Below are 27,198 nucleotides of genomic sequence, written 5' to 3'. Positions count from 1 at the left end.
GACATGACAAAAACACAATTTCAACTTTGGGGGAATAAATCAAATTCACTGTAATTTATTAAAAGTACTTTTGTGAAAATGATTTTTATTCAGAAAATAAATCACCTTTATCTTGTCAAGTGGTAATTCTGCATTATTTACGTAAACAGAACAGGAGTTTTAACAGAGCTGGTCTTTTTCAAAATAATGCTAAATTAGGATAATGTTTAATTAAATTGTCCTCAGTAATCTTTAATGGCAAGAAAACACATCAGTTAACCCCCAGTGGCTGTTTTGTGACACACTTGACAGGTAAAGGTGATACAGGTTGGTGAGAGCAAACTGAGGAACGGACTCTCCTCCTCTTTAAAGGTATAAGAGTGAATTCATCTGTGTCTGATTACTGAAGCATGCACATGTGTGTTTGTTCTTTGAGCTCAGCGTGATTGTGGCCGACACTCAAGATCTGAACAGGCATGCTATGTTTAAGTTTTCTTCATTGATTAAATATCTATGGAAAAATATTCATACAGTGGTTGTTAAAAAAACAACATGTTGAGTGAACACAATGGCATTTTCATTATTAATGATTTCTGTTTCTATTTAACGGTGGTAGAATCATGTGTCTAAAGATGACTAATCGTATAAAAAGAATTTAATCAAATAAATGATCCATCCAAAAGAATTAGTGTTTTATCAGATGCCACTATGCAGGTGAGAAGGCAATACCATTTCTCAATATTTGAATGTTTAGTTAATGGTGCAAAATGGAAAAAAAGAAACGCATATTCCTCAGTGGGTGCTGGATCCAAACACACCAATAGGTAAAGAAAAGCAAACAAGATCCAGACACAAAGAAGCTGCTGTTTGTGGGGTATAGTTCTTATTGCACCCCTCACTGAAAAGACAATGGTACAAACCTGTAAGAAGCCGCGACAAGTTAGAACATTTTCACAGGAAACTAAAGCACATTGACTTCAAAATAAAAGTAAATCAAAGACAACTTTCTTCACTGTCACTGCTAAGGTATTGTCTTATGCCTCAAACACCTGCAATCATAATCATGTACACATCAAAAGTAGTTTATAAAAAGGTATGATATCTTTTTATAGGCTGTTTACAGTAGACCTGTCATCTATTTGGAGTTGCTGATTTATCAACACATGAACAACGATTAAATACATTTTCTATTGAGTTTAACACACCAAGCACAATAATGTTTTTGAAATTATTGGTTTCTGTGAATGGTCATTTTAAGTGAAAATGGATAAAAACGTTCAAGTTTTGAGGTATTGTAACAGACTGATTTTAAAAAGGTGTAGATCAAAGAGAAATGAAACCAAAATAAACGCCAGTGCTTTTACTGAGACACATTACATCAAATATCTACCACACTTATTATATTATCTAAAATAAGGAAGATGTTTTTATAAAGGATTCTCAAATATGCTCAGTTCACATATTGGATTAACAATAAAGTGTAAAGTGCCATACTCAAGTATTCTCCTTAAAGTTTTAAATAATTTAAATATTGTGTTATGTTCGTATAAATCAAAAATAAAATGTTGTTTTTCGTCCCTTCTGTTTTAGCAGAGCAGCTTTTAATTTGAAGGCGTAATCCTTTCTTCCCTTGTATCTTCCCAGCTGCGCACGTGCGTCTTGACGCTCCTCCCTGTCGCTGCTGCTGTGAGTGCGCGCGCTGTGAAGCGCTCGGCTGTCCGCGCGCTGAGTGTCTATGGTGTAGAAGTGAGAGCCGCGGGTCCCGCGGTGTGATGAGTGGAACCGGACGGACCCGCTTACATTCCGCTCATTCACTTCTTCGCCTTCTTCTTGTTTTTTCCCTGCTGAAGATGGTCGCTGGCGGCTAGTTTCAACTTTGGACTACCTGGCGTGTGTTTTTTTTCCCACCACGACGAAGCGCTCAGAGATCAGTTGGTGAGTGTCCGTCGTTGCGTTCAAAAAGGCGACACTGTCACCTGTTCTGCTCTACAGGTAGGACGACGAGAGTAGCGCGTGCTGCTACGCGTGGACAAATCTTTAAAAAGGAGTGACTGCAAAAGGAGAATATAATGGTTGGTAAACATTATAGGCATGCAAGGATAGATTCACTGAAGCATGCTGGAGCCTAGAAAAAAATCTAAATAACTGTAGCTTTAAAATGCTCAGATGGTCAACCTATCAGTCAACAGTCATAAAGCTTCATATATATACATATATATATAAACAGCCTGCCTTCCGCTCGAGCAGTCTACCTGTCGCCTCCATATGGGCTCACAGCATTGTGAGCATCAGCTGATCACATGAAAATGTCATCGACTCCCTCCAGAGAGCTCTGCTTTGGATTATTAAAAGGTAAACAGTGACCTTCTGATGGTGAGCATGACGTGGTGAACTGTGGAGTGAAACCAATATATCCAGTCCAGTATAAATACTGAAAAGTGAAAATGTGAAAACTAATAAAGCAGGTATATACATTAGAAAAGAGGACTTATTATAATAAGTTCACTCTTAAAGGTGTGTATTGTTTCATAGGATACACTTTATCATTTGTGTTTTATGAGGACTGGTGTTTGAATGCCTTATTTTCTGTCAGTATTATTATAGGACTATATAGACCAGGGGTGTCCAAAGTGCGGCCCGGGGGCCATTTGTGGCCCTTGAGTGGATTTTTTGTGGCCCTTGACTTCAAATCGAAGAATCAGAAGATTTTGGCCCCAGGCCTCATCAGATGGCATATTTCGTTCTTTTTTCTTTTTCATGTTAGCGAGGGAGACCTACAAAAGCCTGACTATTCTTTCCAAAAAATTATAACACAACAGTTTCCCACTGCAATTAGTTATTGTGTATTTACATTATTTTTTGAAGAGATCAAAATACAAAAAGTTCCTTCCAATATTAAAAAAACAAAAACAAAAAAACCCTGTGGCCCGTGAGCGATTCTAACGCGACAATTTTGGCCCGCAAGAAAAAAAGTTTGGACACCACTGATATAGACAATGTCTATATGACAGACAAGATGCGTGCTAAGATCCTGAAAATGAAAAGTGTAACATATTCACAGTATTTGGCTGATATATAATACAAGATTAGCAAACGCTTTAATTAATTTAACCTTCAAAGGAAAGTTTTAACCAGCTCTGTATCGTTTTAACTGGTATTATATTCCAGTTTACAATGTTTCACTTCCTTGTTTGTTGAAATCATTTAGAGCGTCCAGTTCAAAGTCTGCTCGCAGCTCTGTGTAGGTCTACTTCCACTTGTTTTGTGTGTTTGTTTCCAAAGGTTGTGACAGTTGTGACTCTTGATCAGTTGATTTTTAAGCCTGCCGTAGCCTACGAGGAGAAGAGAAGAAACTGGAGTTCATGCAGCGAGATGGTAAATGTGCATCAACAGAAACAGAAGTCCAGTCGCTCTGCTGGAGGGGAACTCACAAAGCATTTGTAACGTTATCTTAAAGCTCTGTCCTACACATGGAATTGATTCACTTTCATTGCCTGTGCACATCACGCCAGCAAGCCACGCTATAATGTGCAGTGTTGCCAGGTTGGTGACGCTTTCCTGCCTTTTTGGAACATACATCAATTATAGTGAAATCAAAAATATGATTGTATGCTTAAAGTGTTGTGTGTTTTTAAACGTGCAACTAGTGTTATTGTTTGCATTGTCTATATGATTATAAGATATCATGTGACTCACCAATTCAAAGAGTCCCCTCTAATAGCAACAGTTGCTGTGCTATTGCCAGTTAGACAAATTATTGCCTGGGCCAAGTCTTTTCAGTGCCTCGCTGTGAGAGTGTCACCTTCATTTTGTTATTACAACATTTATAAAAGATTGTTTTTATTTTTAACACAACAGGTGAGACAGCTAATATATTATTTGCCTACATCCCAAGCACCAGACATCGATCATATTTTAAATTATTTAAAACGTTTTTTGAGATTTTGAGTTTATCCTCAATGCGTCCTACTCTATGTTTGTCTTTATTCTTTCACTCCGACCAAGATTAGAAAAGAATCAAATTCATCAAATATATCTAAAAGTATTTTTAATCGTGGGGCATTTTCAAATGTTTTAAATGGGAAGGAGCCCGGCGACGAGAGATTTTGTTGAACCTTGGAACAGTAACTAAGGAGGGGCAGCTTGACAGACGGTTACTTCCTGGTGAAGTTACGACTTGACAAAGGGTCAGTTAAGAGGTGCACAATTAGTCGATGGTTGCTGTGAAGAATAAACTGGAAACATTGGTTTTCCATCTCACGAGTTAAATACCATTGCACATATTCTCTGTTTTCTTCTGGTAATGTGGAACCAGTTTCAACTATAGCTAGCCCAGATGTGCAGTAAAAAGAATCCTTAAAGGAAACGATTTCTGAAGTTAAAATGGTTTAGCTGTAGCCGATGTGTTTTTTTTCCCTTTAGACCTTCATCTCCTTGTCTTTTTGGAGAGCATCTATTCCCATTCACACGAGTTCCAAATCCACGTGTGTGCAGAGGCTGTTGAACAAGCCTCCGTCTTAGCTTTGGGAGAATGTGAAGCAGAAAATGTTGAAGCGCAGAATGTAAACCAACGTCAAGATGTCTGTCTGTGTGTAGCTCTTATAATCCAGGTTTCTCATGAATACGCTTACATTGTCAAATATGGGAAATGAAGCCTTGCTCCGCCGGGGTACCAGCAGCTCTTCAATATTTATAATATTCATTTTAGCTCCAAGGCTCTTCCTTTTTAATTTTGTGATTTCACCCTGTGTTAATTACACATCCATGAGGTCATTCTAGGAGATGCTCTCATTTCTTGGCTTGGGTTCATTGGCTGTGCTGCTGCTGTGATGTTTCTGCTGTGCGATGCAGCCATCACCTGTCATTCAAACAGCGAGCAAGGACATAATTTGACTTTGATCACTTTGATGCTTGTCCTGGTGGCCTTTTTGTTTAGCCGTGAAGCCTCACATGCTACATGCTACATTTTGAAAATCCAAAAACTGGGGATAGATTTAGTAATATTTAGTGGGGGGTTTTTTTCGATACAGTGTGCTAAAATGTTACCTGATGTGAGAAAATTTGACTGCAATAGATTTCTTTTGTATAATTTAGGGCGCAAGCTGTAACCTTTATAAATATATCACCTTAAATAGGCACTATGGCTAGTGTTTTGCAAACAGTTGATGTGATGTAGAGCTACATTAGCATTCATCTGACGTCTTCATCATGGCTAACAGAAAAAAGGAAAGCTCAAGTATTTGATTTACTTTTGGCTTCCTTCAACCCCTGATCTGTTCATGTCTTACACAGCTGAACTCTCACTGGTCTTCTATGCTGGACAAACAGTGGGCGAGTTCGAAGTTGTTTTTTATAAACAGCTTGAAGAGGCTGGGTTAGTGGCTCATTTTTAAATTGGGAGGAAAACCAAAACAATTAGCTTAATGAAGCTTAAAGGCTTTGAAGAGCTAAAAGCAACGGTGGCGTTGGCTGATGTTTTTCTAATTGGTCTCCAATAACTATTGGCGAGTGATGCTCTAATATTTTGTTTTGCAGATTCGATAAAAACCTAGAATACATACTCGCCACTTTCAGCATGCAAGTGTTCTGATTTCTGTTCGTAGTACATTTTCAGTCTAAGTTGTGCTGACCAATCACGTGCCTGCAGGCTTTGGTGTATGCAGGAGAAATGTCTGCAGCAAAAATCAGTCAGAATACAATCCATGTAATGACACCATCTCCCATTTGCAGTATTCTAAAGAGGATTCATTGATGTTTAGAAATGGAATTTATTGTAGGTCAAAGAGTTCAACTTGAGCGACAACTCTGCTTGACGCTGTGTCACAAAAGCCAATCAGTGTTTGGATAGATTCACTTACTATGTAGAGAGCATCAGACCTCCAGTCAAAAGCTGACAATGCTGGAAACACTGTAAACACATGCATGGCTTTAAGTGATCACGAAGCGTGCGCATATGAAAGACAAGTGGAAAGATAAAAACACATTCCTGTTTGTGCTTGTGCATGAACTGGAGCACTCACTGGTCAAACACACTGGACTTTAGGGGGGAAGCGTGCTTGGGTACGGCACGGACGAGTGCGCCCTAACAGAGGACCTCTTGTGTGAAGTTATCTACCACTAGTAGAAAAAAATCAATTCTCCTTACAGTGTCCTATTTAATCAACTGGTACAATGGTTTTATTACTTTGCCTGGGAGAGACCTTTGATCTTGCAGATAAACAATGATTGGCGCAGCTAGTTGACGACACTGACCCACATAGCTCCCAGGTCGGGGAAATGAACTAGCCAGTCCAGGTGATGCTGATTGGTGATGGTGAAGGGGGAAGCAGCTTTGTAGTTCTGTGAATACTCTGTTAGCTGTAATCAAACATAAACATCTTTAGTTAGTATATCTTTATGGGAAGTGAAGGGACTCTGCTCTCTCCGTGGGAGCAGTCAGCCTTAGCCCTGTAACCGCCGGCTCAATCATCTGACTTCCCATCATCTGTTCTCCTTCCTCCTCCTGCTCTGTCGTCGACATCAGGCGTCATGTCGCTGTGAGTTAACATCACCGGTGATGGCAGACAGATGATGACATGGCACCGGGTGCCCTCTACTCACCCGGACTGATCCCGAGGTGTCTGACGTTACCTGCTGCTTGATTCCTTCACTTACCTGCCGAACAGCCTCATTCAGCCTTATCTTTATCTTTAAGGAGGGTACAAAGGCCGCCACTCTGATCAGTAAACAGGTGTCTGCTTACCTGTACAAATCTGTTTAATCTGCAGTGACCTGGGCACTACTGAGCAGCCAACACCTGTTAAACACTTTCATTCATCTAAGAATCAAGACTCTCTTAGGTGTTAGCGCTGTTTGGTGTTAGTCACTTCACTGGTGGATGAAAACCAAGTGTGAGTGGAAAAATGTTGCCAATGAGGACGTACAACAAACTGCAGTTCTCCCAACTGTCCACTTGAGGCTATGTGCAAAATGCTAGAATCCCTGTTAGTATTAAAATGCCAGTATTTAAAGGCTAGTAGAAATAAATATCTCAGCAAAAATGCTATGGTTTCAAAAGAGCCATAGCATTTCCTCCATCGTTGGGCTTCATAGCACCTCTTCAGAGACCGGTGGGTGACAACTGGGAGACTACATCCATGTTTGCTCCTGTCCTGATAATATCAACGTGCAACATAGTTGCTTCTTCTTTGCTCGGTGTACAATGACAAAAGAGTCGAACAAAAACTTGCAGGGAATAGATTGACAACATGTGAGTCGACGCTGGACTTCCATTATAGATGGTTCGAATTTGAATCCCCGGTTTTTAAAGCCCAATGCCAGTTTGAGAGAATCAAAAAATGTCTGACGGTAACCAGCTGTGCTTATCCCTGGTGCAGACTTATTAAGCGTGTTTTTTTAAAACTGGAGGAACTGATGCTGTTTTAGGCCTCTCTCAACATCAGCTGTCGGCCAGACAAGTTCTGTTTTTTAGATAAACAGCAGCCACTTGTTGCCTGTCACTTACAATTTCACCACCCGACATCAAATCCAATCTCCATTGATTACTGGGCATGGCCACTTTGAAGATGGAAACAGTAATTTCCTGAGCCAAATTCCAGTCATTCATTATTCCTCTGTATTGACCCGTGACCTAAAGACTTTAGCCATGGCTGGTGCCTCTGTCAATGCTGTTGCCCTTTACTGTGACCTATGGCTTCTTTTATGTTTCTGCTATTAAAATACGTCATCCAGTTCTCTCTCTCCACCTGTCTCTGGAGGACGTATATGATGGTGGACGTGTTTTTACAGAGATGTAGAGGAGAGATGATGGTAGGAACAGAGAGGACATGTTTTTCTGTGTTAGACTGTTCTGACCTCAAGCCCCACTGTGCCTTTTTTTTCTCCCCAGCAACCAGGCCAAACCAAAGGCTTGAGGGTGGCAGTGTAACTTAATAGACTTCCCCCAGTATGCTTCCGTCCGGCTCTTTAGGAAAGGACTGTGGTTTGTCAATGTCATCTCTCCAGCTTCTCCATTCTGATGAGATGGAAAATGGAACAGTAGGTGAGATGGGCTTGTTCCTCGATGCAAACAAAGGCTTTATTGTTATTCCCATGGCATGCAATCCCTCCACAGATCAGTGACCTCTTCACTGTATCCAACCAAACAATGGAATCAGCTGCTCTGTTTCCCTTCCCCGTAATTACAGCGTGGAATCCCGTTTGCCCCAGAAACGGGCACGGCATTTCCAAACGCTCAGTCAGACAGCGACGACCTGAAGAGCTTATTCTGTTGATTGGCAAATGGAGAGGCGGTAAGAGGGTGAGAGGTGCAACTGCCGTTTAAATTGTGTTTCAATGAGACCATCGAACGTGTTTGTTAAATGAAGATGCCTCTTTACTGCCAGCTGCACCTGAACGCTTCGCACATTTGCATCTTCAATAGGCATCGAGATGTTCTGTAAGTGTGTTCACTCTGGAGGGAATAGAGCAGAGCGTTGGTGACTTTGACACTTCTGCGTGTATATTACAACAACGCTTAAAGCTGCTCTAATCAGTGTTTTTTGGATACACAAGGTATCCCATGACTGTAATGTGATGAATGAATAACTAATTACGAGGAACGCACTGACAACTTGTTAACTGAATCGTTTTCGTCTTTGATTTTATTGCCTTTTTAGCTCATTATTTTCGGTGTTCTGGCCTGTCGCTCTGTTGTTGTCAGCTGTTTTCCAGCAGCAGAAAGAAAGCAGCTGTTTTTACAATTCTAATCGCAGCCAAAAACATCTGAAGCACCTGCACCACCTGTCCAACGACTGATGACAGAAACGAATGGTCAACTCTGCAGTATTAAACAAGTTCACAGAAAGGTACAACAAAAGGTTTTGGTTTTAATAACTCATTTCGCCACTTTTGGCTTTTGAAATTTCATCACAATGAAGGTTTGCCGTTCGGCGTCTAGGGGGGCAAAGGGGATGAATCTTTTTGGCATTTTTTAATTTTTTGAACGTGTCATTGCACACTTGCACAGTGAAAGCAGAAAAACAAACCGGTACCCAAACGTATGGTCTTTTTTTCCCCTTATTTTTCCTGCATGTTGCAAAATGGCAGACAGCGTCTGAAAGCACAATTGCAACAGCCGGCGTGCCTGTTTGATGTGTCTTCGGCCTCCTGACAAGAAAAATAGACGAAAACATTTGGCAGAAAATAGCTGTAGACTTCCAGCTGCCAGGGTATGTTTGTTATGATTTAGCTTGCTCGTTAGATTTAGTATGTGGGACGTGCTGAGTGTGTGTGCAGGGAGGAGAGGGAGAGCAGTGTTTGTGTTTGAGCCGTGCATGCGAGACATCTGAAACACACCTCGATCTGACCTGTGGGAGCTTTCAAAGAAAACTTTATTGACAATTATCAGTGGTCCTGATTTCACACAAACATTGTGAGCCCTGTTTGACATGTCACACAATAACAATGTTTTCAAACTGTGGATGCATGCCCGAACCCGCCTCTGTTTGTTCACCCTTGCTTACTTTCCCAACTTGAGATGTGGTTCAGTGAGATAGCATGTCATTAGCTTTGTTAGCTTTTTAGTGCAAACAACTCTAGTCAGTAACCACCACAAACAGAGTCTCCATCTGACAGCAGCACTGTTGTTTTGTCGCTAATTAGCATGCTAATGAATAAGCGTTGTGCATCCAATGTCAAATTTTGACAGCGAAGCCCCACGCTCCTCTTTAGCCCCCCAAACGCCCTTTTCTAAATCTGGTCACTTCTGTCTGCGTTTGGAGGTGGAAAGCTTTTAAAGGCAATTTTTCTGTCAAACCATGTTCTCCACTCCACCAGTGCTGCTCTTTGGATGAGAGAGAGCTTGTGCCTGTCCTGTAGTAAACAGTGTGCAGTGTTTATGGATTACTAATTAGCTTTAAAATGGCGCTTATTATTTTAAAACTTTGTTTTAAGCTGTCACTGTCTGTTTGTCCTCTCTGGTTCGGGATCTCAGGGTTCTCCTGGCGGAGGAGAGGATGAAATGCATCAGGCCTCTTCTGTTAATTTTGGATCGGTATAAATGTTTGAAAATGGACGGATGAATGGATGAGTGGATTCTCCTGGTGGAGATGAAATCCTCGTCTGCTGCAGCTCCTCTTTTATCCCCCTCGCCGGGTGCAGCTTTAATCACAAACACAACACCAGAGCTTGACACTTCTGCTGATGCATGGTGGCAGTGTGTGTGTTGGATTTATAGCATTTGTGTGTGTGTGTTTGTGTGTGTGTGTGTGTGTGTCAGCTGTTGGAGCCTATGGGTGGTAGCCGACATGCGGGAGTAGCACGTGCAGCCGCAGCAACGCAGGCCGCTTCACTGTGACATGATGGTCTAGTTCTGGGAGCGCCCGGGGTGGAGGACTGCCCGGTCTCACTCTCCAAAACAACAGGCTTTGTGATGAAATATTGACGTGACGCGAGCACACATTGTCCTCCCAGTATCACACATGTATCAGACATGTGTGACACATAAAGTAGATTTATCCTCCCGGCCTTCAGTCTTGATGCTACAGTGACACTGATGTATGGACTCTTAAAAGCTGCCTCTGCTTTCAGAACTTCTCTTTTCTTGTACAAAGAATGAGCCAAAGTTAGCCACAGAAAAAGAAAATGTTTCATAGAGATGCCTGTTAAATAAATACATAGACATAGAGATTTTTGGGGGAATAGGGAAGTTGCAGGTCTTCTGCTGCCCTAATCTGTTTGTTTTTTTGTGTGATTACTGTAAATCCTCTTTTGACCTGAACAAAACTCCTCTAATAAAAAAAAAAGCCTAAGTGATGGAGGCAGTCTGATAGATCAGCAACTCTTGCATCTCCCAAGCGACAACCAATGTTGAAATATTAAGCCAGTGCTCAAATCAAAATCCTGCAGTCGAGTGTCCACTTGAGGCTGGCGGCAGCAGCACCAGAAGTCACATACACATATCCATTTTAAAAAAGGCTTGTTTTTACAGCAGAAATGTTTACAGCATTTATAAAAATGAAATAAATGTGATTGGTTTTTTTTTCATTTCTTTGATATTATGATGGATAAGCATTAGGCATGTGTAATGACACTTTGTTAAGAGGCTTCAAACCCTCCTCAGGTCCAGCTTTCAGCTAGGGCTGGGCCATATAGACCAAAACTCACTTTAGCGATACTCGATATATATCTGTCTTTTATTAACGGTTATATATATATATATATATATATATATATACACGTATACCATCTTTTATTAACGGATATATATACGGTTAGTTGCACATGTCAACACATGCGCATGAAAATAAACAAAAAACTGGATATATCTCCCAGCCCTACTCTCAGCCTGTTGTTAGCGTGAGCCATCCACAGGACTATGGTGTCTCAAAGATAAAAAACATACATAGAAAGAATCAATGGAAAAGAGTGATGCAGCGACTGTTTGTGTTGGGATCTTGATCTCTATGTGATCCTCTCTGAAATGTTGTCAGACTTTAAGAATTACAATCGGCACCTGTCAAGATAAACACTTTTATTAGATGTACCATGATCAACACTCTTGCCCGTGTCAAGGCCCCTGGTTGATTTAATCCACAACATTGGTCTTATAGACCTGGCAATAAAACAGGTCACATCAGGGCCAAGGTTTAGCTCACCCTTTAAACAAGCTCCTGCAGAGCACAGGAGGACGTTATGTAAGTGTTTTCACAGGCTGACAACAACAGCTCCCTTTACACTCTGTGTTTCTCTTTTTAACAACAGTTTGGCTGTTTTGTGTGAATCACAACAATCTGAGCAGTTTCTTTTTCTTCTTGAGGTGGATGGGTCACTGAACCATCTTCTTATTCATATATATATAAAATTTATATATTTTATATATATATATATATACATTTTTCCCAACTGCCAAGACCTAAAGACACGTAACCACATGACATCACTGCTCAAAGTGGTTAATCTTGTCTTGTTTAGACCTCGGCTGACACGACAGAAAGGTCTGGAACATTCTGTGGCCAACCCGTTCCCCCTCTCCTTCTCATCTGCACTGCTTGCTTCATTCATTTCTTTAGTATTGATTTGGCTGATTATCTTGTATTGATTTAACTTTTTACATTACACGGCCTGTATGTTTTGTGTACTCCATATTGCAGCAGCTGCTAGATTCACTTGTGAAAGAACCTCAATGGATCCAGTTTGTGTCCGTTTGGGAACACGATGAGATCAGTTGTAAAGAAATAAAACTGAATGACACGTTTAAGAAAAATTCCTTCATTTTCACTGAGTTACAATCTGCAGCGCAGTCTCTCTGGCAGACACTGTATAATGGCCCCTTTGTGACCATGTCTGCCTATTGGTGTGTAATAAGAGATGCAGGATTTAATACAAAACATGTCCATTACTTTCATTCTTAAAGCTAGCGTCAGTATCATTTTTTTATTGCAGCTTGTCAACATAATATTCAAACTAGGAGATGAAGTGGGAACTTGTGTGTACATTTACTGCTTGTACCCACATTGTAAGCTAGCATAAGCTAACCACTGGTGTTTGGCACCTTCCTGTCCAACAACAGAAAGCAGGCCACGTGCACGTCTGTCATAGGCACTGGTTTGAAATTCATCCAATCACTGTTTGTGTCCACTCCTAAACTCAATTGCTCGCTGTAATTGGCTGGGGGGAAACACACCAGCTCCGAGCCAAGAAAGCTCCCTGGTCAAATCCAAATGACCGGGGAAGTGATGATTGAGCGACATCGTTTTTGTGTAACTCTGCCGACAAATATTTCACTGAAAATATGCACGACCCGGACTTTAACATCCATCTTTGCTTTTAATGTTTGTCTGGATTGTTTAAATGTCTTTTTATGCATATTCCACATGCCTGCATGCCATTCTTCTAAAATATGAAGCTGTCAGATTTCTGGGTTGCTGTCCCTTGATCTTTGTGTTTTCATTCTGCTTCTGCACACCGTCTCCTACTACTGTCAAGTGAACTGCTTTACCTAAAAACAGGTGAAATAGAGTCGTTTGGTTAAATGAAAATCAATCCATGCTCACATATTGAAGACTCACTTCATCAAGACTTTAGGTTCACACTGGTGTCCTGTGTGTAGCAACAATAAGGACGTTGTGTGTGGTGTAAGACGACGTGCTGTCTTCATGAAAAACAGCCTGTTCTTTATTCCGACACGTTCTGTTCGTCAGATGCTTGTGGAGGCCTCTGCCAGCTCCGCCTGCCAGCCCTTCTTTACTTTCAGTGCGTTAATTGCTGTAAATAGATGGGCGCTGTGTTCGGTGATTGACCCTCGTGAAAAGCTGTTCAATCTGTCTCATATTTGGCAACATGGAAAGCGCTTTGTCAGCCTCGTCTCATATAATGGCTTCTTGTTGTTGTTGTTGTTATTGCACTTTAAACGAGGTCAATTACAGAGGCGGCAGTTGGATGAAGCAGCTGAGGAGAATCAGTGAGAGCTAGTTAAGTCCGTCAGAGCGACGCATGATTTCTTAAACTGCGAGTTTGAGTTCTTTAAGGTTTTGATAGTTATTGTATTTTTTATTTTATTTCTGGGAATGAAAAAGACTTCCATTGTAGCAATGAGAAATCTGTGTGTAATGTGTAATATCAATTATAAAACAATATATTACCAATGCCTCACAGAAGTAATGTGACTCTGACACCTTGCTGTCGATTTTGTGCCTCTTTGACGTAATGTTGATGAAGTGATGGGACATAGTCAGCACTCAAGAGTCTGTATATTGTGTGTTATTTTGAAATTGACTGGATGCATTCTCACTTCCTGTCCGCGTCCAAAGTGCAGCAGGCTCCACTGAAAGTAGACCCAGCATGCATTTGGAACAGAGGTGGGTTTATGTCCTTTGACATCTGATGTGCTCCTTTTGCGTTGCCACGTTTTACTAGTATGTAGGAATTAGCTTAGCATGCTAACATTTGAGACCACCCTCGGAGGGAAGGAATTTCTTCCAAGCTGTTGTGTTCTTACTGTTTAAAGGTAAACTTACACCGTACAGAAAAATCATTTGCTAAACAACTGTCATTACTGGACAGTTTACCGCGAATTCCTTACGATCTTCATCAAATGACAAAAGTGAGGAATTTTAGTTGAATACAGATTTTGATGGATCAATCACAGGACACTAAAAATAATAGAATTCTGTTTTAACAAATAGCATAAATACCAGCTCCTTTGAGTAGGGTTAATGTTTGTTTCTAATAAATGACATTTCGTGTGCAGATGTGAAAGTGGAGAATCAGCTGTCTTATACTGTACGTGTAATACAGACCTGTAGCACAGGGCCTTGGAGATTTCTGTAAGCTCTGCACCCTGAGCATGTCATCTACGGAGTAAAAGCTTCGGCTCATCCATTTTTGGCTTCTGAAACATGAAAGCAGGCAGCCATAGTGAGGAAAAAGGGCGGTGTGGATCAGCAGAAAAGAGGGAAAGATGTGCCTGGGATGTTTGTGAGATCTGAAGGGAGGCTGTGATCACGCTGTCTCATTAGATCAGTCTCATGTCTCTGCTCTCTCACTCTCTCTTCTCTCTGTCTGTCTCTCTCTCTCTCTCTCTTTGCTGCTGCTGCTCAGGAAAAACTGCTTCTTCTTCTTCTTTTTCTTTTTTTTAAATCAACCTCTGACTGCAGAATCGTGCTTCACCTTCCAGCTTGTGTGCATATATTTGACCTGGTTTGCACCTGTACTTGTGAGAATGCTGAGCGATGCCAGTCTCCTTTCTTTAGCATTTTTTCCTCAGTCGCTGCGTTTTGTGATACTTGGACTTTTTGCAATGAAAACATGTCATTGTGTATTTTATACTTCTCTTTGTAACAAACCATTTCTTTACAACCTGTGTATTCACTCACAGTTACAAACCACATTCTTAGCAGTATGTGTTTGATCCCCCAAACTCAATGTGAAGGTCAGTTATGATGTTAACATGACAAAAGGCACGTCAGTGAGCAGGAAGAAGAAACAGCACAGTGTAAAGATTTTCTGCTTCTTCTTCCTTGTCTCCCCTCCTCCACTGTATAGCTACCTTTATAACAATGGTGCCGTTTCCATGGCAGCTAGAGCATGTTAAGCTTTAGGATAACAGTGAAAAAAGTGGTGGAAAGAAGAGGGAATAATCACAGGGTATGAGGGACTAAAAATAGAAGGGGACTTAATCCCAGGCATTATTTATTCATCTCAAACTTCTTGTGTCTGTGCTGGCTGTGTAAACATCCTTTCTTCTGCAGCGCCTCAACGTTTTTCTGACCTTAAGCCCTTCGGTCTCTCTCACCGACTAATCCTATGACCACAGGAGTCGCAGCACAAATACAACACGCTCTGGCTGATATATATATATACATGTCACATACAGTGTGTGTGTGTGTGTGTGTGTGTGTGTGTGTGTGTGTGTGTGTGTGTGTGTGTGTGTGTGTGTGTGTATATACATGTATATATATATATATATACACACACACACACACTGTATGTGACATGTATGTATGTATATATATATATATATATATATATATATATACACACATGTCACACAGGGATGACTCCTTGGATTATTACAATGAACCGTTTTACTAACTTTGCTAAAAAGCTCTCATATTGACAGTGAAGATCCCTGATAACCAACATGACAAAGTGTCAGTTCAGATATCTCATGTAGTAAATGGACATGAATGGAATCGAATAAAGCTGTAGATTGTGTAGTAGCATCATGTGTGCAGTGATGGTATGTGTGTAGGAACTGGGTGTGTGTTTGTGTGTGTGTGTGTGTGTATGTGTCAACCGGAGTGTGTGTGTGTGTGTGTGTGTGTGTGTGTCAACGTGTGTAGTAACACTGTGTGTGTGTGTGTGTGTGTGTGTGTGTGTGTGTGTGTGTGTGTGTGTGTGTGTGTGTGTGTGTGTGTGTGTGTGTGTGTGTGTGTGTGTGTGTGTGTGTGTGTGTAGTAACAGGGTGTGTGTAGTAACAGTGTGTACATAGTAGCAGTCTGTGTGTGTAGTAACAGGGTGTGTGTAGTAACACTGTGTGTGTAGTAACAGTGTGTGTGTGGTAACAGTGTGTGTGCGTTGTAACAGTGTGTGTAGTAACAGTGTGTGTGTGTGTGTAGTAACAGTGTGTACATAGTAGCAGTCTGTGTGCGTAGTAACAGTGTGTGTGTAGTAGCAGTGTGTGTGCATTGTAACAGTGTGTGTGTAGTAACAGTGTGTGTGTGTAGTAGCAGTGTGTGTGTGTGTAGTAGCAGTGTGTGTGCGTTGTAACAGTGTGTGTGTACGTAGTAACAGTGTGTGTGTGTGTGCGTGTAGTAGCAGGGTGTGTGTGTGTAGTAGCAGTGTGTGTGCGTTGTAACAGTGTGTGTGTGTGTAGTAGCAGTGTGTGTGTGTGTAGTAGCAGTGTGTGTGCGTTGTAACAGTGTGTGTGTAGTAACAGTGTGTGTGTGTGTAGTAGCAGTGTGTGTGTGTGTAGTAGCAGTGTGTGTGCGTTGTAACAGTGTGTGTGTGTAGTAGCAGTGTGTGTGTGTGTAGTAGCAGTGTGTGCGTAGTAACAGTGTGTGTGTACGTAGTAACAGTGTGTGTGTGTGTGTGCGTGTAGTAGCAGGGTGTGTGTAGTAACAGTGTGTGTGGTAACAGTGTGTGTGTGTAGTAACAGTGTGTGTGTGTGTAGTAACAGTGTGTGTGTGTGTAGTAACAGTGTGTGTGGTAACAGTGTGTGTGTGTAGTAACAGTGTGTGTGTGTGTAGTAACAGTGTGTGTGTGTGTGTGTGTGTGTGTGTGTCAGCAGTGTGTCCATCAGAAACAGGTCACTCCGGCACACTGTCTCTAACTTTCATCAGGTAAAAACAATGACGACAGATGATAGTGGAGGAAACGTGGCCTGTTATTGTTTGGTTGAAGATGAGAGACAGTGTGCAGGAGTTTACCTCATGTTGTCACAATCTATAAAATGTCAACTCAGCTAAAGAAAGAACCTTTCACTTGTCATTGCAGTCACAACAGGAAAACAAAGGATTTTTTGAAGCTTGGGACTCAGACATGGGAGTTTTCCTGACCTATTTAGAGAGTGCTTTCCTCAACGCTTTGTCCTGGTTCATCGCTTCAGATTCTTTCTCACTGTCTGAAAACAAACATATAGACAGACAGGAATGCAGAAAACATGTCCTAATAAACCAAACCACTGAGTGCAATAACAACAGACACATTTTGCATGTGTTTTGTTGCACAGCAGGTGAATATGAAAGCTGTTTGTTTTTTCATGCAATTGAATCGTCTAAGCTTGAAAAATAACCGTATTTGGAACAAAATGTTCCCCCCCTGCAGCTCCTAACAACACCACTTTAAAGCTTCTCTCATTGATAACTATAGATTGATGTTCACAATGTATGGAATTGCAAGTAATGATAATGTATCCAACAAGAATAAAACCCTGATTTTAGTCACCTGAAATCCTTTCATTATTAACCTTTTGTGTCAAATGCAATCTCAGGCGCCTCCGTCACTCTGACATCTCTCCATTAGTGTGTGTCCATAGGTTAGTGTCCTACATGTGTGTGTATTTCAGCCTGTGTGTGTGTCTTTGTACCAAAGTGTATAATCGAATTTCTCCTCGTCGGTTAATAAAGAACATCTTCTTCGAATGACTAATAACAGCCAGGATGCTACTAATTAGCATGCTAATAAACAACATGTTAATGGTGAATATTGTGACCTTATAATGTTGCAATTTGACAAAGTGCACCAAAGTGAATATATTTTACTGTACTTTTAGCATGCTGTTATAATGAATGGTTAAGTTTATATATTAAGGCCAGATTTTTTTCTTTTTTTTCTTCTGTCTTTTATGAGGAAGGGTCTTTTGTTGACAAATGTACTTCTTTCAAAATCCTCGAAGTGCAGAAGTTTGAGCCGAAGAGTTTAGTGGATTAAGCAGTTTCCAAAACCTTGTCTTTGTTGCTGTTTCTGAAGGATGTCCAGTGAAAGGTCTGCAAGTTATGTAACATAGGCCAACATCAGTGAGCTATTTACCTGCCGTGCTCTTGAACAGAGATTGCTTTTGCCATTTCTTGCACACAGCAGAAGGGCCAGTATGTCTTTGTTGTTTGCAATAGATGCACCGATCCCAGGTTATGGAGCTCTCAGCAGCTCTTTGTGTGTGTGTGTGTGTGTCGCTGTCCGTGGTGCTGAAAGCTTTCATTCACTGTTAATGAAAATGTCCATGGAGACAAGTTCTTGCTCAGAGTCCTTGGGCTTGTGTTTCCATTTACAAAGCAGGTGCTCTTTGGAAACCACAGCAAGCCTCCTTCTGAATAGAGTCGCTCTCACCGGCGCTGAGAGCTCTGAGAGGTTGGATCGGAGACAATAACCCTGCGCTGCTGTGGACAAAATTACCCTTCAACATTGAATGTGATGGGATGTGAAGGTGCAGAGATACATCAGACCTGAAGAAGACTTGAGTGAAAGGGCTTCTCTTTTTTTGTCAAAATGACAATATGAGAAGCTAATTTTAATTTTCAGCATGATTAAATCCACAGCGATCCTATAGATAGACCATGGTTGAAGTACAGACTGCAATTTGTTGCCAAACTACAGAGGTCTCTGCATTTAGAAAAAGGCCAGGTGGCATTTTGCAGCATCCATGAGCGTTTGTTTAATTGCAGATCTGTAACAACAGGGCCGCAGCTCTACAAGGAGACGCAAGAAAGAAAAGCATTTTGTCCTCTTACTTCAGCCATCACCGTGTCTGTAAACAGACCTCTGACATTTCTTTAATCCGAAGGCTTTTATAACAGCTACCTTGTTGCGTAACATACCTGCGGCTTGTTCCCGTGTCCGCACTGAGCCAAGGCGGACATCAGAGTATCTAGGTCAATTGTCTTGACAAGCTAATCCCATGTTAACTGTGGTTGGATTATCTGCTAAAATAAACCTGTTCTGATGAGGGGTCACTGACTGTTCTGTGTTTAATTCGGACGGCTTAATGAACATTGATAAACAGATGTTGTAATTAGAACTACACTCATAGTAGAGCTTGATGTTGACATTGATAGTGACTTGGTGAGAGTTTAATCAAGATTCAAAAAACTTAATTGTCCATCACATAGTGACAGAAGATCTCCAGTGTGTGGTCCAGTATCTTAAAAAGATAGAAACACTCAAACTAAGACACACAATGAGTCATAAAAAATCTCGATAAATTGGCTAAAAGCACAAATGCACAGCATGTAAAAAAGTAGCTTTGTTTAAAATGCGTATTTCACTGTGAATAAAACAGTTCCTGTACTTTTTTTTTTCTAATGTTACTCAAACGGCTGCCTGAGAGGAGCAGCTCAAAGTACATCGATCTAAGAAGTACATCAAGGCGAAACGTTTTCAACTGAAAAACAATGTTGCATATGCTCCAAAAAAACAATGATTATAAACTGGCAAACAACTCCCAAAGATGTAATCCCCGACCCACCTCCCGCTTACTGAGTTGAAGTTTTGGGCGATAAACATTTAAGGCGAGTGAGAGACGGTGATGGCGTTTATATCCCGTGACCAACGCATCACCATAGACTGTATTTTCACATTATGAACCGGCTACATTCTGTTTTCTGTGTGCCAGTATTTCCTTCTCCCCCTTTTGTTGAAACAACATGTTTACTTGAATATAAAATCCACATCAGAGCGTTGTAACTAAGTCGCTTTGTCCGAGCATGAATCATCAGAAATACTTTATTATCCCCGGTGGGACATTTCCAGCAATAGAGTTGATCTCACATAAGCATCAACAATCATGTTTGTTCTGACCTAATAACTTCCCAAAGTTAATTTCAGAGGCATATCTTCCATCTGCATCTCAAACAAAAGTCATAATGGCGGTCTGGAACCACAAAGCAGCGCATTTGGATATCTTCTGCAGCTGCACAGAACAGTTTTTTACATTTTGGTTTTTCTACGCGCAGTGTGTCTTTGGCCTTAATCGAATCACTCCAATATTATTTAATGACTAAGCAAGAATAACTGTAATGATCATGATTATTATAAATGAATAATCATCTTGTTTCATGCTGCCTACTCTTCCCTCTGAGGGCTGCAGGTTTGACATCATTTAAACTCCTAAAGGAGCTGAAGAAAATCCTCCGACATCGTAGATGGCAGATGTTTCCATCAGCATTCAGGTGGCAGATATCTGGCATTTAATGCAAGTTAAACAGAGACCTGGATTTAGTCCAGCTAAAGTCTGTAGTAGTTTTAATTAAACCAATCATCAAATCTGGGGTTTCCATTGATAACCACTTTACAAGCCTGTTAGAGGCTCTGGAGCAGGAAGGAGAGGGATGTGTGAGGTCTTCCCCCGGCTTAGCCCTGATTATGCTCCTATTGTTGGACTTGAACCTCAGCTGTGTACAGCTTTGTCTTGTGGGGCAAGAGGGGAAAAAAATGGAACAGTGCTCTGGCTCCCCAGGACGCCGACAGTAATATCCAAGCTAAATAAAGAGAGTGCTTCAAATTAGAAACCTGAAGTTCGAGTGGACGTGGAGCCCAATTAGGCCTCGTCCTCTGCCTTTTACATGAAGTCAGAGTAGTTAGCTTGGTTGGAGTGTACGCTCTACAAAGAAACACTAAAGGTGGAATGAGGTTGTCACTGTTCAAGGCAACCAGTCAAAATGAGAAAAAAAAAGACAATCTATGTTTAATCCATAGTAATCTGTTTATACGGACAGTACAGACTGTGGCAGGTGCTTGAACAGGTGAAAGTTTCCCAAAATCCATCTGACCTGAACCACCTGCTGAGCATCAGCGGCTGTTATGCAAAAAGATTTTGATGTCAAGTTGATGTCATTAAACTATTTGAAAAGAGAGGATGCAAAGAGATTATCTAATTCGATGAGCTCCAGTCAAACTGCAGACATTTGAAGAGCAGCCAGAAGTGTAATGTAGTTATGTCATTTCTGTTTATTTAATGTAATCATAAAAGAAACATTGCTTTGTCTATCTGTACAGATCTGTTCTTTTTTTCTTTTTTTTTTGGAAGCTTAAGAAGACATTTTAATCCCGTGTTTCTCTGAGGTCATGATTTGCCTTTACACTACAGCCTCCTTCACTACAGCCAACTACAGCCACCCATATGAAACTAAAGTACTAAGTTTGAACGCAGGTGAAAATGGCACACGTTGAATAAATAAATGAATCATGCAGCTAACATTTGTAGTGGGATGGTATGATGACGTATTGATTTCCAACCCGTAGTTGCAATCTTGATCCTTTTGATTATTACTTTGTCGAATTTCGTTAGCTAGTTTTATAACAACACAATCTGCCTACATTCGCCTCCCACCCCCCAAAAAACCCAAAGAATTTTATTTCAGACGCTCTGAGAGAATTTGAATAGCATGCTCACAGTTTACTGACTAAATAAAATCCAAATTATAATCCTGAGTTGAGCTTGGCAGTGGTTACATTGACCTCAGTGTTTCTGTGCCTGCTGACGGGACTCTTGTTGTTTAACGTTGCACCACATTAAATGTGCAACAGCATTTTGACCTCAATAAATCATAACTGCATTAATTATTTGTGCATTACGTTATCGTCCTGTATTGAAAAGCCAGTGTCGTCCATGGAGGGTGGACATAGACTGTGTGGGGGATTTTGAAATATAAGACGTTATTGCTGCTTGAATAAATTATTTGAGGTAGCTGCATCCTTTTTTTTTTTTTTTTTTTTTTTTTGACGATTTTATGCAGGTTAGACAAACATGTCCACTTAAATAAGACAAAGACATGCCCAAGCTATAGCTTTGTGTTTTTATCTTGTGTCCTTTTTTAACATGCAGAGTCATGTTCAGGCTCATTGATTTATTTTCAAAAATAGGCCACAATGCATCGCTGCGGCTATACAAGCACAATGGCAACACTACAATAGCACTTGAGGCTAACAGATGGCCAACCTGTGGCCCCTTTTTTCCCCCCAGAGATCTAGATTGTGTGTGTGTGTGTGTGTGTACATGGGTGAGTTTATAGCTTCAAGTACACATTGCCTCACAAGTCGCTCCTTTGTTGAGAGCGAGCGATGGGGAAAAGGATTTTGCTGCACAGAATGGTACGGTTATTTAAAGCAAGTTAACACAACAAAAGAGGGAGACTGGGGAGGGAAAGTGAGATAGTGAGAGAATGGATGTGAGTCGTATGTTTACCTGCCAGTAGTGCCTTTTCTGCATTGTTGCCATAGCAACAGTGACTCGTTGTACTTGTGTGTGTGTGTGTGTGTGTGTGAGACAAGGGATGTAATTCTGCCTGTCACCAGTGTAGCCTAGAGCCGGCTCCCCAGCTGCTGGTTGCCATGAAACCAGACAGACACATCCTCCGCTTCAATAATAAATATTTTCTCCTGCCGCTCGAATCACTGCACCGATGAAATACATTTTGTGATATGTCAAGATAAAGGGACACTGGTGTCTTCTTGGACAGCTCTTTAAAAGCTCCATTTATTTTGACTACTAAACTGTCCCTTGTAGTGTTTTACTGAAAAAACATCTCATGGATTGGAATCGGCTGACATTGCTGTGAACAAACAGCGTTGTAATCCACAACCTTTAATTGAATGACTGTAAATGTTTTTGCTAAATAATATCAGACACTTATATTGTGCTTGTTTACGAAACTGAACTTTTTTATTTTCTGGTATGGTCATGATGAAAGCAAAGTCATATTTTGTTTCCAAGGTTACCAGAAAGCTCTTAGCAGAGCTAATCCCAGCTAAGGTTAGCCTAGCCACTGTAGCCAGTCAGAGTAATGGATAGATTACACATTACATAGCATGAAATGTACATGGAACGACTTTATGTTGGTTGAAGATTTGCATTTCTGGATTAAAATATGAGTAGTACGAGGTGCTGGCCCCCTGCTGGCTGGCAACTGGAACTTCCATGTGCCGGGTGATGCTTTTCAATTTCAGCGCTACTATGAGTGACAGCGACTGTTCCATTGGGGGGGGGACGTGCAGCAAAGGGCTGAGGGTCGGAGTCGAGCTCTGGGCAGGTGGCAGTAGAACCTAGCTTTCAACCATCGAGCTAAACCTGCTCCCTAACATTATCCTCTGTCGTTGTCAAATACTATCTTCTGTGTAGACAAGCATGTCACATCATACTCTGTCTTTCTTTTCTTTTCTTTTTCTACCTAGAGACGTCCTGAGATGACGGAAGTAGAGCCAGTGTTGGACTTTGCCTCCTCAGGACGCTCTGGGAGGAGAAACGCCCTCCCTGACATCCTGGGCTCTCCGGCAGGTGTAAACCCAGGTGACCTGCCTCTGAAGCTGGCTGAGCTGTCCCTCAAAGGTCCCGTGTTTTCTCTTCTTTCGTCCAATGTGGAGCACTGTGATTCATTTAAACTGACATTTTTATGAAGATGTTTAAATGGAAATAATTGAAGGCTTTTACATAGAAAACAGTGGGACACACTAGGAGCCCATGATGACTCATCCCTTCTAATTCTACCTCAACTCAGGCCTGATCCTCCGAGTTGCCACGGCAGCTAAACATGGAGGGCTGTGACATTTAGTCCATGGCTCTCAGATCTGGGGTTGCAGATTTAAGTTTCCGAAATAGCTCAGGTTAGAGGCATCAGAGCCATATTTAGGTTAGGGAGGCTCCTTGGGAATTGGTTTTTAACTGGCTTTTTCCATGCAAGGATATCCTGAGTCATCCATCACGACTCGCATGAGTGAGTGCGTCTATCAGGCTTACTAAACATAGACCACAGTGAGGATGAGTATTTTTGGCTACATAGGTTGCAGGCAAATGTGTGTGCTGCTGAATCAAATAATGTGCAACATTTTAAACATGAGTAAAGAAGATTTCAAATATACCCTGACTAAATTGTTGTAAGGGCTGTATAAATAAAGTACATTCACATTTAAAACAATATATTGTTTTATGTTGGTGATGTTAAAAAATAACATCAGGGCCAACAGGTTGGAGGCTCCAGAAACGTGGAGTTCTATATTGTCATATGTTTTCGAGATAAAAGAAACAACAGACGAGATAGGTTGAAGAGCTCAGAGAGGAATCCGTGCTGCTCCTTCACATCAAAAGCAGACAATTAGGATGCCTCCTGGTCCCCTTGCATGGAGGGATTTTATATCCCTTATGGTCGGACTATGCCTCAAGAGGCCCCCAGGAGGAGCTTGCTTTGGTGTGACGTTTGGGGCAAATTGCTTAACCTGCTGCCTCCGTGACCCGGCCCTGGATAAGTAGAAGAAATTGGATGGATGGATGGGTGGAGTAATGAGCTCATGAAATGACAGTGAGTTCAAGCTGCCTCTGAGGTTGATTGTTCTCAGCCTTGTGTTCACACATATGAGACAGCACGTCTTTCAGCTTGGTTATGTCACCTCCCCGTCCGACTGTTGGCCCTGCCACCATATAGGGAATGAGATCTGACCCCTCCCACTCGGAGAAGCTGTATGTAGAGGCACAATGGCTACAAGTATGACTGAAGGAGAACCATCAGACTTCGTCTAAATCAATCTTGACCCCGAAGTGCTCCCCTTGCTGTGTCAGGGGTGTATGAATGTGGATAAATAAAGTTTTTTTTAAAAATGAACAAAGAATGTAAAGCATTGGAGGCTGCGCTGGTTGTTTTCAAGATGACTTTGCTGTGTTTGTGATAAACATTAAATAAGTCAACCAGTTAGAAAGAGCCAACACCTGATTTATAGGCCTGTGCTCTCTGAGATAACGTTTTACGATTCAGTTTTATGTTGTTATTCAGGACAGGAAGTCTCTGTAACTGAAGATATTCTGCTATATTGCCCTCTAGTGGTTGGGAGTCAAAAAACACAACATAGAACCCAAAACAAAAGGTGATCATACCTTTCCTGTTGTAGCCCCCCCTCTCTGGAAGCAACTCCCATAAACCTTGAGATGTGAACATTTTCAAGAGGCATCTAAAAAACTGTACAGACAGCCTTCATGTAATCTAATACAACTTATGCCTACTTTTTAGCAGGTTTTTTTTTTTTTTTCACGTGTATGTTTTTCCTGTTGCATTCCATTTTTGATACTTGTTTCATTTGTGAAGCACCTTGTAACAAATTGTTTTGAAAATGCGATATAAATAAAGACCCCTGCTGCATCACTTTACATGTAAACTATTATTCAAAGGTGCTGAAACATTGTCTCAGAGAAGCACTGTTGCATTATTGCAAACATGTTATAGCATTGCATAAGGGTACCAGTATTTACTTACACCATTCGTACTTCTTTCTCTATCCTTTATGTGGGCAGATGGTCCAGGAGCAGCTCAGTCCCCTACGTCGGAGGAGCCTCCAGCCCCGCCACAGAGTTCAGAGGGGAGTGAGGGATCGTAGGGACTCATTTATTTTCCTCCCCCGGAGACCTGCAAAGATAACCTGAGAGACGGGATGAGCGAGGACACAGAGGGCACCCTGTGGGAGAACGAGAGAGAGTGATTATCTGTGGAGAGTCAGTCTGTTTACGAAGCAGCTGAGCCACGGAGGGAGGGTGACGGACCCACTCCCCAAGGACTGGAGCCAGGAGCTTAGGACTGTTTGGCACTCAGCGCTATCTGAATCAAGTCAGACGTCATTTAGTTATGAGCCAGTGAGTGAATGTGTGTGTGCGTGCGTGTGTGTGTGTGTGTGTGTATGTATAAGTGAGTTAAAGACTTGCTGCAGACACTACACTGAGAATCAAAGGGACAATGACAGATTGCACACTGTAAACTACTATTTTTGTATGATTTATTTAAAAAATGGAAGAAAACATGAAACTGACAAATCAAACTGTACCATTTCTTGTTGATTTTTGTTTAAAGGTGATGTTCCACTTAGACAGTTGTTTCAAGAAGTTTGATAGCGGCCTGTAGCCTTTCCTTATATCCAGCTGGATTCATAATGGTTCATGTAAAATAATGAAACAGTAGGTGTAAGATTCTGGAAAGTCCTTGTCGTCTGCTCACCTATACGTTAACACTAAATGTGTTTGATCTGCTGTATGGTTTCAAATCTGAGGCTGTTGTACAGTTAATCTACATCTTAAATGTACAGTTTCTACCCCTCATCACTTGACTGTTTTGATCCAAGCAAACAATTTCTCTGGATTGAATCCATTTTTCAGGTGTCCATAATGACACGAGAGCGGTGTCTGGATCTCCAAACATTCCTTAAGACAAACGTGACGCACTGCCTGCAGTAGACGCTGCGTTATTTAAACACTGAGATAGTCATAGATATTATTTTTGATTTTGGCTCATGGCTGCTTTTTAAAAGTATTTTCATTTTCCAAATCTTTGAAAAAAGAAAATGTGCCTCATGGCAGTTCACAACCAAAAACCAGTGTTGTGCTCTCTCTGTGTACTGTTATTGACCATTTTGGGCTACCGTTGTTTCCTCAGTTTTAAAAAGAGGTATCTCGCCACCTCTTGACTGCTTCACTGTAGATGAGAGAAAACGCTATTCTTTTGTTTGTTTTTTTAATAATTCCTGCAGACCCGACACTCTATCAGGGAAGGCGTTCAGTTTTGTGCAAGCTTCAGCTGGGCTTTTTACAGCTCAAGGCTTCACGCTTCTTATAGCAACTGCAGCATATGCCGACTGACTGGGGCATAGGAGGACTCATCAAACAACACTACCACCACCAACACCACTCACAATGTGTTTTCGAGTGATGACACACTCTCTGCACACAGAGAAAAAGTCTGTTCACACTCATCAACACGTACTGCAGAGGTGTGAATAGGATGCAAGACGGTGAGCGATGAACACGTCGAGAGTCCACATGTCAGACATCCACTCACTGCGACTGTAAATATATGAATTGTTGTCAAATCCATGTGTGTCCTACATGCTGCCTTTACCAGATTTAATCACAAAATGTACCCGCAAAGAAATGTTCTTTAATTGTCTCTATTTGAAGATGTTGCCGGTGACTGTGTCTTTATGTGGATGTTTATCAGAGGCAACCATGAAAGCCTGGCGTGCTCCTGCTGCTGCTGCTGGCAAACTCTTGTTTCTGATTCAGTACTTCTGCTAACGCTGATGGAAAAAGTGTTCACGGTTTACCTAAAGCTGGATGAGCAACACTTTGATGGAGGTCGATGAATCACAGGTGTATTTCGTAGTGTCCTGGATCTCTTAGTGGTACGTATGTTTTATGTAGCTGGACAGAATCCCTCATGTTGATTCCATCTGGTGGTGAAAATGTCCATATTAAACCAACAAGCTTTTCATTAA

The 27,198-nt window shown here is 41.3% G+C and overlaps 1 protein-coding gene across 1 annotated transcript; it reads left to right on the top strand.

The window, feature by feature from the left end:
- Positions 1-1,637: 1,637 nt before the first annotated feature.
- Positions 1,638-27,198, top strand: pkib (protein kinase (cAMP-dependent, catalytic) inhibitor beta). Its single transcript, XM_079368557.1, has 3 exons — positions 1,638-1,914; positions 23,128-23,281; positions 25,232-27,198. The coding sequence occupies exons 2-3, from the start codon at positions 23,140-23,142 to the stop codon at positions 25,312-25,314; spliced, it is 225 nt and encodes a 74-aa protein (XP_079224683.1). The 5' UTR covers positions 1,638-1,914; positions 23,128-23,139; the 3' UTR covers positions 25,315-27,198.

The sequence above is a fragment of the Symphodus melops genome (genome assembly GCF_947650265.1).
Source record: "Symphodus melops genome assembly, chromosome: 18".
In the NCBI taxonomy this organism is placed as follows: Eukaryota; Metazoa; Chordata; class Actinopteri; order Labriformes; family Labridae; genus Symphodus; species Symphodus melops.
Note: the sequence above shows the minus strand (reverse complement) of the source record. Positions and strands in the feature narration are given on the sequence as shown.

Excerpts from the sequence above, each read along its gene's own strand:
- pkib (XM_079368557.1), top strand. The coding sequence starts at position 23,140 with ATGACGGAAGTAGAGCCAGTGTTGGACTTTGCCTCCTCAGGACGCTCT. Across the intron at positions 23,282-25,231 it reads GGCTGAGCTGTCCCTCAAAG|ATGGTCCAGGAGCAGCTCAG; the intron begins GTCCCGTGTTTT and ends TTATGTGGGCAG.